Below are 14,358 nucleotides of genomic sequence, written 5' to 3'. Positions count from 1 at the left end.
CACACACACACACACACACACACACACACACACACACACACACACACGTAAATCCTAAAACAAACAATAATCTGATGGGAGTCAAGGCACACAAACAAATTGCAATATATACAATGTGTTTTGTAAATGGAGTTCCTTACATGTTTGAAAACCTTTGTGAATGCTTCTCAGAGACAGTAACATTATCTTCCTCCCTTCTTCCCTCGAGACAGTGTCACGTATACCAGGCTGGCCTTGAACTCTCTATGTAGCTGTTAAGTGAAGCTCCATGCCCTGTTTAGGCACTGCTGGGGAACAAAGCCAGGACTTTGTGCATGCTAGGCAAGTACTACCAACTAAGTGAAATGCCAAGGCCAGGATTTGTCCATTTAAAGCAAAGCATTTACAGAGGTCATTATTATCAGTCTGTGTGAAAGATCAAAAGTCAGGCCTGAGAAACTGAAAATTTTAAGCTTAGGAAACTTACCCGATCAGAACTGTACTTCAGAAACAACTCTTTGGACACATCAATAGTCTGTAACAATGGCTGTGTCTGCTTTGAAAATTCTGCTTCAGTTCTGTGCATTATCTTGCTGTCTTTCTGTCTGTTCCCTCTCATGCACGGGCACACACACTCACACCCTCCCTATAGAATTCTAATTCTATATAGACTTATATGCATGCACACACAGAGATAGATGTATATACAAAGTAAAAGGCTACAGTTAGGAAAGCAGATTAAGGGGAAGGGCAGAAGTGAAGACAGCCTGAGTCAGTAGCAGAGAGAGTAGAAATGAGAGCTTCAACAGGTCTTAAGAAACTGAGGAAATAAACCAGGACTTTGGTGAGCCAAGCAGCAGTCCCAGAACCAGGATATGGGGATTAAACATTTCAGAAAATAGACCAAAGTAAAGTCAAGCTTGACAGTGGGCTTGTTAAACTTAAAACAGCTATTTGTCAAGATAACGAGGCTACATAAATCCGGCTGGAGCTGCGGGGAAGCCTCAGCTCAATTACAGCCTGGGAGTCACTAGTGTACTCACAGGAATCTTTAAACCCAAGGCAAGACACTGAAGGGAAGGAAAGAAGAGCAGGGCCAGGATACAGGCATCCTCCCAACAAAGAGTAAGTGAGGAAAACGAAAGAGCATCCGAAGACAGGCCAGGGTCAAGAGCAAAGGATTCTAGAAGCCACAAGACTTTCCTTTGGACAGTGACTCGCTCCCTGGACTGATAACACTGAGAAGACTGCACACGCATGAACCCAGTCTGTTCTAGCAAGAGAAAGGCTAAAGTGGAAAAAAGACCACGAAGAGCAGTTGCCCACCAGTGTCCTCTGCCTCACCATTTGATGGCCACCCTCCTGGCTCTACCTGAGTGGCTGCTACAAGCAGGAGACAGACTCCTGAGAGGAGAGAAGAGTTTATGCTTGGTGTTTGGGAGTTGATTTTCCCATGGAAGCACATCTCAGGTCAAATCAACTTACTTTCAAGCCTAAGGGCATCGGAGCCCCTCCCTGAATTCTCAACAGAAAGCACAGGGTCCTCCCCTGCTCCTTGATCAGAGGGCTCTTCTTCAGCAGCATCCAGTGACTGTGGGTTGTCAAAGTATTTCTGTTTGTCATGGCTGTTGTCCAGGGTTTTCTCATGACAATGACCTCAATGACAAGAGACACAGATATATACATACATTAGAAACATCTCTCAAGTTGCCTTATAATGCAAGGTCCCAGAACCTCAAGAGCAAAAGGTGACAATGCAAAAGTCAGTACATAGGAGTATGCGTGTGACTCAAGATCTTGCACTGAAATTCAAGTTTTGGCTACTGTTGTGAGAATCAAAGATTTTGGTAAGAAGCAGCAGGCAATAAAAATCAAGCCTCGAGATCTTGTTTTAGTCATCCCTGTAAAATACTTCCTCAAAGCTAAAAATACTGAAAAAGTGAGAAATGTAGAACCTGAGAATAATGAATTATAGAGAAATATACTGTTCTTTCATGGAGCTCAAAATGAGACATAGCGAAAGGTGAGGGATCACTAGGAAGTTATTTGTATTAAAACCCCAAGGATTAAAGGAGAGTGACAGCAATTCCACCTCAAGCCTGCAGTGTGACGGGGCACCTGTTTTTCTTTTAGACAGCACGTTTGGTCTGCTATGTGGGTAAAGATGTTCTAAGAACAAAATGACAAATATGGAATGAGATCCTGACGCTGCTGGCGACCTGCTTGACTCACACAGTAGGACTGACCTCACTGCAGGTATGCCACTGCGTTAAAGAAATTGTTCCTATCAGCGATGTCTATAGTATCAACAGCTCCCAGGATTCAGTCCCACCTCAAGGTTTTCTGTGCCAGAGAACACGGGGCTGTTATGTCTGCTGTGGCAATTACCCGCTGTGATAGCTCTCCATTGCCACTGTCTATTCCACATGGTCTAGTCACTGAATGGATGGCTTTTTCCCCTCCCTTTAATATATGGTCACTGAAGATGCAGTCACTGGAAGGTCACAGATTTCTTATTAGAGACAACCATTTGGTTAATATTATGTAAACTGTTTTTCTCTTTACCAGGACTTTCAGGTATGACTACAGACTGAGGGAGTCACTTTCCATAGAAATGCTTCTCACATACTGCAAAGATACGGCCAAAGCCAAGGATTCAGTTTCCAAGAGCTTTAGCTTTCAAGAAACTTACAAGCAGATTGGGAACACAGCAAATAGAAGACAAACAATGCTGAGGAGGCATGGTGTGCCAAGTAAGTCCTTCCAAGAACACTTTGAGGAGCCATAGCTTCAACTCTGAAGCATCCAATAAGCCTACAGAAGGGAAAACCGCAAGGAAACATTGCCAGGATTTGTGTTTTTTTTTATCCTTGTTCTTAACCCTTATAAAAACTGTTCAGTATCTTTGTTTTAGACGCAAGGAAACTGATTCGTAGTGAAAATAATAATAGTTTAAACTAAGCTAAGTGGTAAATGTGGAATTTGAGCCAGGCCTGACATCTCTACCCAGAAGTCCTTCTAACAGAGATGATGTAAAGTAGCACCACGGGCAAAGAAGGCAGTGTGTTGAGTCAAAGGAAGAGGAGTTCACCTTGTGTTTGGGGAGTACGACCTGGCAGACAGTATGTATATGTACACTGTGTGCCAGAGGGGGCCCATGGGGAGGGGCCTACTGTATCTGCCTTTGTTTTCATTATCTGGTGTGAACAGAGAACTAAGCATAACAACACTGAAATGCAATGCAATATGGAAAACTCTCCACACCCAACTGGCTTTATTGTACTATGAAGAACTTTCCACTTCCCAGAGACAGTTCTTGATTTGGATATAAGTAAGCATGGCTATTAAAAGCAGAGAGGAAATACTGATGGTAAGAATTTGACTAAATCATTTTCACCTTGACTCAGGTTGTGTAAACTGTAATATTATCAAAGCAAGGGCTGATTCAGTTTTCTAAAGCCATCTGTCACATCACATTGCTTCTCTTCTCTTTCCCTTTTCCTACTGCAAAAAATATTTCATCATTTAAAATGTCTGCAATAAAAAAATATCTGAGAGGCACCTGTAAAGTATGATCTTCAAAAGACCTCAAAGCTAAAATTGGTCTTCCTGAATAGCCTCAAATCTGGACACTCTTGGGAAGCAGCATCTCCGAAGCTGAAGAACGCCTTGCCCTCCAGACCACAGGCCCATGCCAGTGTCTCTCAGAGGGACACAGAAGAGGAGAGGGAAGAAAGAACAGGAAGTTATTTTGTATGAGGCATTTCTTAGGGGTACAAAGCATTAGAACAGCCTAGTGAAAACCAAATGCTTTAAATATTAAGAACTACTGGGGGTGAAAAGATGGTGGTTAAGGGCACACACTTATCTTGCAGAGGAACTGAGTTTATGTCGAGCAGCTCACAACCACCAGTAACTCCAGCTTCAGGGGAATCTAAGGCCTCTGGCTTCCTTAGGTACTAGCCCTACTCACACACAGACACAACACACACATAATTAAAAAATGAATCTTAGGTTAAGAACTATTAGATTTAAGTTTCTTATACCAGTAGATAAGAAACAGAAAGGTTTGAATTCACTGTAATTTTTCAAAGTAGCTGGGTTACTGGAGAGTTAAGTTACCTAGCTTTAAAACTCTATTTCCGGTCATCTGGGGTGATGCGGGCAAGTGGGAGTGAGATACTTTAGAAAGACCTGAAGTCTTTGTTCCCTAGATCACAGTACACTTCTGGTCCGACTCGGAGAACTGATAAACCCTGAAAAACATTATTTAATTTTCGGGTAGGTTATAGTCTTAGTAAAGATAAGAAAGTATTGGACCCAGTATCCAAAACAACGCCCGAAATAGATGAGTATGGTGAAGCAGGAAGATCATGAATTTGAGGCCAGCATGAGTTACACAGTAAGACTCTGGTCAGACAGACACACAGACAGACAGAGAGACACACAGACAGACACACACACACACACACACACACACACAGAGAAAGTAGCAACAGCATCTTTTGTACACAGCATTTGCTTTGCACTAATGTAAAAATGAAGATACTCTATGGCTTAGACCAACCTTGAAATGTATGCCATAATTCATAAAAAGAACCTCATGATTTAAGAAAAATGTTTTAGTTAACAAGGTCCCAGGTGAAAGACAAGCACTTTCTATGCAGAACAACCTGGACTTGCTTACAAAGCATTTTCATCTAAGTCAGTTCTCATTTTTTTCTTAGAAGCAAGAGACTAAAGCAGCCCTAGCTAGGCATGAAACTCCAAGGAGGGCCCTGCTCCCAGCACTCCAGCAACTCAACACCTTCTTTCTATTTGGAGCATCTGCTGTACACAGGGATTACTACTGTTGACCTAGCTTTGAAGGGTGTTGTGGAAAAGAAAACTAGTTAATACTCGTTGTCAAAGTGTAAGTCGTTTGTGGCACAACTGATTTTGTGGCCGTTTTTTTCAGAGTAAGCAAAGTTCTCAAGCACTCTCGTCATTTCTAAGGTTAGGCAAACATCTTTTCTTCTCATTAGTTCTGTTCTCCAACTTCCCAGAAGACTCCTTTCCATTTCCTAACTAGATTATCACTTACATGCTAGGGTAAATCTGGGGCAGTGTGGTATTCCATACATACAACCCCAGCATCAGGAAGGTGAGGTGTGAGTATCAAGGATGAGGCCAGCCAAGGCCACAGAACAAGACTCTGGAACTAACTATAGCTGCTATCATGCAGAAGATGTTTCTGTTCTCTTGGAGTCATCATGGTCAGGAACACAGCCTGGAACCAGATTTCCTGAGCACAAATACTGTCTCTAGAAGCACCAGTATTAGAAAACTGTGGTCACTTCCAATATCTTTGTATCAGTACCCTCATCCTTAAACTGAGTTTAAAAATAACATGGCTTCACTAGTTTGCTGTCAGTTAAATGTAAACGAGACCATTGCCAACATAGGAGAGGCTGCTGTTGCTATTAGTGTTGTCCCCTTGGAAAGTCACAAAGAAATAAGAAGCTCTTTTGGGTCTTTAAAATAAGATCTTTTAGCTTTGGCCATTGCAGAATCTCTTTAGTATAACCCACTGGCTACTAGAAGTTACTTAAGTATAGGCCTAACTTCAGAGAGAGAGAGAGAGAGAGAGAGAGAGAGAGAGAGTGTGTGTGTGTGCATTTGTGTATGTTCCAGTGTGTGTGTTGTGGGGAGGGAGAAGATGCTGGATGAAAAACTCCTATTAGTCTTCGAGGAGAAACAGCAACCAATTTAGCCAAAACTGCTTGGCAGTTCTGAACACTGAGGCATGTTAGAAGTTAGCCTCCTAGTAGCCCTGTAGTCTCTGAGGGACATGGTAAGAGTGAGTGCATCACCTTGCAACACAAACCCTAAGGGTGGACACCACATGAAGGTAGGTCAGGCTACACTTAGCTCAGTGTAGCCCAACAACACCTTCAAAGTTACTGATAAGCATCAGGGCTTCATACAAATCTTGCTCCTGCTAATATCCTTTCCCCTTCCAAACAAGAACACTGCTTTCAAGTATACAGTGAATTTTCACGACAATAAACTGATTGGTGAGGGCAGCTAGGATTGAAGGCAAAGTTGGTCATAGAAAAATGAGCTTTTTCAATGACGGAAAATTCCAAGGTTTGCCCACAGCCGTGCTCTAACAGCTTAGGTTACATTGTTCAGTAGGCTCCTCTCTTCTGGCTATGAGGTAAGTGATCTTATAGAAAGAATTCTGCTGGGTTCAGTTAAATATAAGACACTTGAGGAGAAAATGCAGATCCATTATTCTTTAACGGAGATGAACTACTCAATAGTTTTTGGGTCTTTCTCCCTTACCTTTCCGCTTAAAATTATGTAGTTATAAAACCAAATTTTGTTTTATGACTAGGTAACACAGAAATACCCCACTAATGCTTTGAAACAAGCTATATCATTGTCTCATATATGTTTCTTTTGTAAACAAACTTTTACAAGAAGTAACAAAATGACTCGCTCCCTGAACAAAAACACAGCTTTCAGTTCTTCACCATATGTTGTCAGGAAACTTTAACTATGGTGGCCTTCGGGCTTTAGTATTAGAGTTAATGGGCAGGCTGCCAGAAGAAGGGAAAAGCTTTACTGGCAACAGATGCCTTGTGTCAGGAGAGGGCACAGGTGACAGCATGTGGATAATCTCCCTATTTAGAAATCAAGAAAATCAAAATTTGCCTTAAAGCCTTAGCATACAAACTTGGACAAATCAACGATCTATTTTAGTTAACTTTGTTATCTGGAACAAAGAGATAAGCTACTGTCCTGTGCAGAGATTCTCAGGAAACAACGTTAATGAAGCCACTGCCAAGATAGGGACTCAGGACACCTTGAATTTAGAGGACATGAAGTGGTTGCTAAGGGCTCATGAAGATGCCTTGCCTCCTCTGCCCTATGCTGTCCTCTATTTGGGGAAAACAAAAGAAAGTATTTTATCAGCAGGAATGCTTCCTTAGAGCTCTTATTCAGCTCTACTGCCCAATGAAATCCTTTGCAGGAACTTTAAAGTAGTGGTTATATACTGACTGAACTTAAGGTGCACCACCAGAGAGAAAGAAGCTATCTTTGACACTTGAAATTGGCAATCACGAGACTACACTGGGATTCCCTCCTGGTGAGGTGAATGAGTTGGAACAGAGTAGGGGGAAAAAAACGAATCAAAGCACATTAACCTGTGTCTGTGTGTCTCTCTCTGTGTGTATGTGTGTGCATGCCTGTGTCTGTGTGTATGTGTGTGCATGCCTGTGTCTCTCTGTGTGTATGTGTGTGCATGCCTGTGTCTCTCTGTATGTGCATGTCTCTTCATGTGTGTATATGCATGCACGTGTGTGTCTCCCTGTGTATGTGTCTGTCTTTCTGTGTGCGTATATGTGTGCATGCGTGTGTCTCTCTGTGTGTACGTCCATCTTATCACACATTCTGGAGTTCAGTTCTACCCCACAGGGAGTACAGGAAGCGTTTGTCCCTTTGGGGTTGAATTAGTATCACAGAGTAGAAGAAAAAGACCTGACTTTAAATTTGGCCTCTTGATCCTGACACATGGCCTCTTCTTAAATGACCAAGCAAGGAAGAAAAACCAGTGTCACAGTTATTATTACTTTTAATTTAAATGTGGCATATTTTAACTTGGGGAATTTTTCTTCAAGCTAGAATATTGCTCAGCTGAATTCCTCAGGATTCCTGACTTATTCAGAGATACTAATTATGAACCTGAGTCAAAAGAGAAATTTGTTTACAATGTATATTAAAAGCAACAGATGCAGGCGGGGGGGTGGTGGAGAATATCAGTTAGCTTATCGTGGACTATTCTTTCTCTATTTTTCTCTAAGGCAGGAGCTGCAGACTTTAAAAGCTCTGTATCAACATGCATATAAAAGGTGGTTTCTATCCAGTACTGTGGGTGGGCAGGGTTGTTGCTTGTTACCATTGTTTTACAAGGCATTCTGAATATTCAGACCCTAATTATCATCAGCTACTACATCACTCAAGTAAGTACAGTAAACACAGGAGAAATAGAAGGCATGATGGGCATGAAGAGGCTTAGTTCCTGTTCCCAAGAAGCTTGGAAAATCATGCCTCAGTAACTGGTTACAATATTACTTGTAATTAGCAGACCAGAAGCCAGACACAGTGGTCCACACTTTTAATCTCTCAGCACTTGGGAGAGAGAGACAGGCAGATCTCTGTGAGTTCAAAGCCAGAAATGGTCTACAGAGCAATGGATCTTGGCCTGGAACAGCCAGTCATGGCTACACGGTGAGACCCTGTCTCAGAAAATAACAACACCAAAACAAAACAAATGAAGTAGGGAACCATGTAAGTCACGGACAGGAGCGGACTCTGAAATGTGTAATAGGTGATACTGAGGGGATCTGGAGGCCAGCATGTGCTGTGTTATGCTAGTAGGCACCTCAGGTAGCCATTTGTCCCTACTGCCTCTGATAAGGGAAATGGCTCCTTTTAGTAGAGGGAACCAGCTGTGCTCCTGAGGATGGCTGGCTTTTGCCTAAAACCCAGAATTTGGGGAAATGGAGTTTCCTTTGTACCTGAAAGTTTGTAAATAGTGACCTTAAATTCAGGTCAGCCCTGATTGGCTCCATGCTCTTGCAATGAGTAAACCTCATTAAATTCCTACCTTGGGGAGGTCCACAGATAGCAGAGTGGCTCAGTTTACAACTCTGTTTTGTGTCTGGCTTCTTTTTATGGGTCACCAGCTGATGCTGAGAAAAGGAAAATAACAAAGTATCCTTTTCCTACACTTTGAATGGAAGCACAGCAAAATGAACAGGAAAAAGGTCTCAACACCAGAAATATCTGCTGGGAGCAGCAGGCTTGACCTTTCTCCTGGTGTGAGGATATGATGCAAGGCCAAAACTAACAGTACCTCAAACACTAACTGGGCTTTACTTTCTTGGGTTCAGTAAACAGTCTTGAATTTCTTGATTTTAGTAAATTGTAAGGATAGCCATCTTCAAGAAAGAATCTAAGACTTAGTAATTCTATAACTGCTCAGGCCATGGGCCTAGGGATTCCTCACAGGATGCAGATGTAAGCACAAGGAATTCCTACTGCTATGCATAGTGAGTATATGTAAACCAAAGTTTAATAGAATTAATTTTTAATTACGTTTAGTGTGTGTGTGTGTGTGTGTGTGTGTATACAAGAAGCATTCGTGGAGATCAGAGGACATTTTGAGATTCTATTAATTTTTTCATAATATAGGTCCTGATAATCCAACTCAGGTCATCAGGTTTGAGAGCATATGTTTTTACCACTAGGTCTTCTCTATGTCCACACTGATGTTTAAACATCCATTCAAGCTCTTCTATAATAAAATAGAGCACAGCCCTGTAGATTTCAGTAACAAAGTTCTTCACCTCCTTCACTGCAGATCCTACTTGTAGTGAGGGATGCGAGGTAGGTTTTGGATTTGGATGTGAGGATAGATAGGCTATGGATTTGGGCATGCCTACCTACTTGGGTACCAACAGGCATGTGCAGCCTTACTGGGTTTGCAGTATCTCACTTCCATTCTGTTAGCTGCTGCTCTATTCAGGGAGCAACAGGGCTGTGTCTCAGCACTGACAGAGAAGAAGGGACATATATCCAAATCTACACAGAGAGGATCACCCCACAGGACACATTCCTTTGTCTCCAAATGGGGACTTCATTTAAGTTGTCTCTTGACATACAAAAAGCATCACCAAAGGCACAGATCACTTAAAAAATTGCCAAAGAGCCCTCTACCAGGGAGGGACAGGTACTGCATGTGTATGTGTGGTGTGTGTGTGTTCTGAAGGGGGAAGAGGCATGTCAGATGCATGCGCTGTTAGAGCAAAGCTTTATGTCCTGGCTAGATTCTCTTTGCCAGTGTTGTCACAAGCTAAAGTTATCTGGGAAGAGGGACCCCTATTGAGAAAACGCTTCCATCAGTAGGCAAGTCTGTAGGACATTTTCGTGATTAGCTGTTGAAATGGGAAAGCAAGCTGAGAAAACCAGCCAGTAAGCAAAACACCTCGGTGAAGAAAAGCACATTCCTCCACAGCTGCTTTCAGTTATATTCTTTATCACACCAACAGAAAGCAAACTAAGAAACGTCACATCACATAAGCTTAGTTGTCTCCAAAGACATCTAGGGTGAATGAAAAATTAGTCAAAACCTAGTGAATTTGCCTAAGTTTAACACGTGAGTGCACAGAAGCAGAAGAGTCTCAGGTGCAGGTGCTGCGGGGCACATGCTCAGTTTCAGAAGCGAACGCATGCAGACCCGCTCACCCTGCTGCTCATCTCGCTTCTTGCTGTCGCTTTGTGCACTCACTTGGTCCTTTGTGGTCTGTGTCCAGGAAATCACCAATGTTCCTGATATACAGTGGATCGCAAATACAAGGATCTTGTCTAAACACAACTTTCTGTGTAACAACACCTTTTGTAATACATGTGGTGCAGAAGGAGGAGCTGTGATAGAAACCTCATTTAGCTGCCATGGGCTACATCTCTTTACGGGTTCTAGGTTATGTCCATGCATGCATGGAGATACTCCTTGGTTGGTGTATCAGTCTCAGAAAAGACCCCTGTGCCCAGATTGTTTGGTTCTGTTGCTCTCCTTGTGGAGCTCCTGTACCCTCCAGATCTTTCATCTCCCTCTTCTTTCTGCACTCTGATAGGCTAGGGTCAGGTCAGATGGAAGGGGAGGAGGACCACCCCTATCAGTGGACTGTGGAAGGAAATGGGAGGAGAAAATTGAGAGGGGATGAGGGAGGGTGCTACAGCTGGGATACAAAATCAATACATTGTAATTAATAAAATAATTAAAAAAGAAACCTCATTTAGCATTCCTTAAGCTACATCCCTGTAGAGATACAGGACAGCATGCTTAAAGGTGACAGCTGTTTGGTGGGAACAGGCCACTATCAGTAGCAGGCCACACTGCTACTGATTTTGCCTTCTTAAAACTCTGTTCCTCAGAACTGCAGTTTCCACTCCTTGGCTACTATGATACATTGATTTTCTCACTCTGAGTGCCCCTGATTTTTAAATGTTAGCAGTTTAGAGGCTCTGCTCTTGGCATTTTCTTTAACACCTTGCATACTTTTCTTTGAGAGAACCTAAGGCACTAAATGACAACAGCCTGCAATGAAGATGTTACTCCAGAACAATACCAATGTACGGGCCATTTCTCCTCTGGGCTTCCTTCTGTGACGAGTTACATGGGCATCTATCTACTTAGCAAAGTTAGAAACCACTTTGGTCAATTCACATTCAAAACAAGTTTGTAGCCCCTCTTTCCTCACTGATCTGTCCACAGCTCCTTTTCATGCTGCTTTGGCAATTCAGTTCTTATTTTCCTGAGAAGCAACCCAGAGTTCTACATCTTTACGCACACTTGGGTGTATACTTGTAATACTGCCCCTGCTCCCCTGCAGAGACAACTCCTACCTCTGTGTCTTGGATCCCGTAGCCTTTCTGCCCTCCTTTCCACAACACCCTCTCCTCCTTCTAGAGAACTTTCCACATCTTTCATTGCTTCCCTTTTACTTGATTGTTCTTAGGCAGATATAGTGCGATACATTCTATTTTTATAAACATAAAAAACAAAACAAACATCCTCAATCTCACAGTCCTCTCCATCTATACCTTATTTTTCTGCACTCTAATAAAGCTTGCCATTTTCTTTTTCTCACCTCCTTCAAGCCCCATTTTATACAAGGTTTTAAAAGATCACTAACAACCTCCAATCCAGGATTTATTCTGTCTTCACCTAACTCAGTGTCTCAGGATGTACCTACTGGGTGCACCAATGATACTCTTGTTTACTCTTTTAAACACACCTGACTTGTGAATAAATACTTGCTTTCACTTTTTTTCTTACTACTTCTTTACAGTTCTCCTGTCTCTTTCCAGCTTCTAAATGTAGACTAAATGCCCTATTAATTAATTGTTGATCCATTCTCCATTCTTTATTAGTTACTCAGGCACTTCCATTCAAGCTCATGATGCAACAAACAAACAAACAAACAAACAACCATCTGCCTATGGCTCACAATCATAGTTTCTAGCCTGTCCTTCACTGACCATAATAATATTACTATAGTCAACTGAAACACCTCTGCTTGACAATCCCAGAGGCCACAGAAGTGTAGTCTGTCTAAAGCCACAGCTTTCCTCCCCTAGCCTGCTCATTCCTAATTCTCGCCCCTCTATTAGGTTGCTGTTCAGGAGCTGACTTTCTTGCCTTCTATGGCATTTTCCACAATCCCTTTTTAGGGAGGTTTTCTTTTATCCTAAATATGATAATTTCTCACCTTCTTTTCTCCCATGTGTCTGACTCAAGCCAGTATTACCTCTCATGGATGTGTGTGTGTGTGTGTGTGTGTGTGTGTGTGTGCATGCACAGGTGGAAAAGAAAAGTAAACAATGAGAGACTTCCTCTATCCCCTCCATCTTATTTTTTGAGAAAGAGTCTCTCACTGAACCCGCAGCCCATTGATTACTAGACTGGCTAGTCAGTGCCCCTCTGGGGTCCAGCTATCTCTGCTCTAATTAGCTCTCCCAAGCCCCACCAGTGCCAGGCTTCCAGATATGTGCCAGAACAGCTGGCTTTTATATGGGTGCCAGGGTTCTGAACCCAAGGTCTCATGTGGATGCAGCAGGCAGTTACTTTCTGAGCCAACTCCCAGCCCATCTCATAGATACTTTGGAAGTATCATCCTAACTGGTCTTCTTGCCTCTGCTCTCACCCCACCACAGTCTATTCTTAGCAGAAGAATCCTGTTAAAATGTAAATTCAATCACTTTATTCCTGTTCAAAACCTTCCAACTATCTTTCTTTTGGAATAAAAGCCCCAATAATTAAAACAACCTGCCATCACATAACCATGAAGCTCTTATCTTCCCTCCATTTTTACTGCAACCGCATCTATTTACATACTGTCTACTCCTTCCCAAGCCTTTGCATTGACTAGCCTCTCTGAAATCCTCTGATGCTGCACAGGGCCTGCATTCTTACTGCACCCAGTACCCCTAGTCCAAGGGTGGCCCCACCCACAATGGGCTGGCCCTCCCACATCAATTGCTAATTAAGGACATCCCCACAGACTTGCCTACAGCTGGATCTTATGAAGACATTTTCTCAATTGAGAGTTCCTCTTCCCAAATGATCCTAGCTTGTGTCAAGCTGCCATAAAACTTGTTGGTACACACATATTCATTGTCTTTCACAACATGAAATATAAACCACTGCCCATCAGAATCTGTTACACAGCATCCTAAAGAAAAATATTTTAAGAGATCTAATTTCATCTCTCTCTCCTCCTGTCCTTCCCTCTCTCATTCTCTCTGTGTTTGTGTGTGCTGAATGCATGTTTGTGAAGGTAGGAACAACTTTGGGAGTTGGTGCTCTCTCCTTCTACCATGTGGGCCTTGGGGAATCCAATTCAGATCATCAGGCTTGACAGCAAGTAGCTTGACCACTGAGCCATCTTGCTGGTCCCATAGATAAAAAATTAAACCCAAAAGTATATGTGCTGGGAACATCTAAGGAAAAACTGTTCGTTGACTTAATAAAAGTATAACCATCAGTTTCTGTGCAAAACCCAAGAAATACACGTGCAGCAAACTACTGAGCAAGACCCAGAAACATCAAGGAAGCATCCTAAATTAGATAAGCATCCTGGGCATGCTTGTAGGCTGGTGATGGCTATTTTCCATATTCTAGTGAAGTATATATCTTTTTGTGTGTGTGCATACTTGTTTTTATTTTATTTTTTTAAGTTTTTATTAATTACAGCTTATTCACTTTGTATTCCCCCTGTAACTCCCTCCCTCCTTCCTTCCCAATTCCACCTTCCCTCCCCCTTCTCTATCCATGCCCCTCCCCAAGTCCACTGATGGGGAGGTCTTCCTCTCCTTCCATCTGATCCTAGTCACTGAAAGTACAGCGATTATACTACTTTCACTAAACGTCCCAAGAATCTATAAACATGAACTCCCCCACCATAGCAATGAGGGTGGATTATAGTGTGTTGAGAGTAAGGGAGTCAATGAATGAGGCAGACAGGCAGTAGTAGCTTGGGTTAGTTTTAGTTTTACTGACTGATCTTTGACTTGGGGAAACCATAACCTTGGTTTCTAGGCTCACAAACTCTTAAAGTTTTTCTTATTCTTTCCTTATATATAGATATATGTCAAAAGAATTATCTGGTAAACATAACTATAGTCCTTAAAATTTTTTAAATATTTTGTAGAAACAAATGGAGATGGCCTAACTATATACTGATGTTCTCCCCAAGCTGGATCTATAAAAATATCTCAAACACACACACACACACACACACACACACACACACACACACACACACA

At 42.2% G+C, this 14,358-nt stretch overlaps 1 protein-coding gene across 3 annotated transcripts in view; it reads right to left on the bottom strand.

Moving 5' to 3' along the window:
- The window catches only part of Ttc17 (tetratricopeptide repeat domain 17), a 102,271-nt gene that overhangs the window by 41,538 nt on the left and 46,375 nt on the right, over positions 1-14,358 (bottom strand). For 2 of the 3 annotated variants that reach the window (XM_055599920.1, XM_055599938.1), the window contains exon 17: positions 1,465-1,635. The exons of the other annotated variant lie outside the window; for it this stretch is intronic. In XM_055599920.1, the coding sequence (XP_055455895.1) occupies positions 1,465-1,635 (171 nt within the window). The remainder of the gene's footprint in view (positions 1-1,464; positions 1,636-14,358) is intronic. 3 annotated transcript variants of the gene reach the window in all.

Source organism: Psammomys obesus, unplaced genomic scaffold (assembly GCF_907164565.1).
Source record: "Psammomys obesus unplaced genomic scaffold, mPsaObe1.curated_primary_1811, whole genome shotgun sequence".
NCBI lineage: Eukaryota > Metazoa > Chordata > Mammalia > Rodentia > Muridae > Psammomys > Psammomys obesus.
This window is presented reverse-complemented; position numbering and strand designations above follow the sequence as displayed.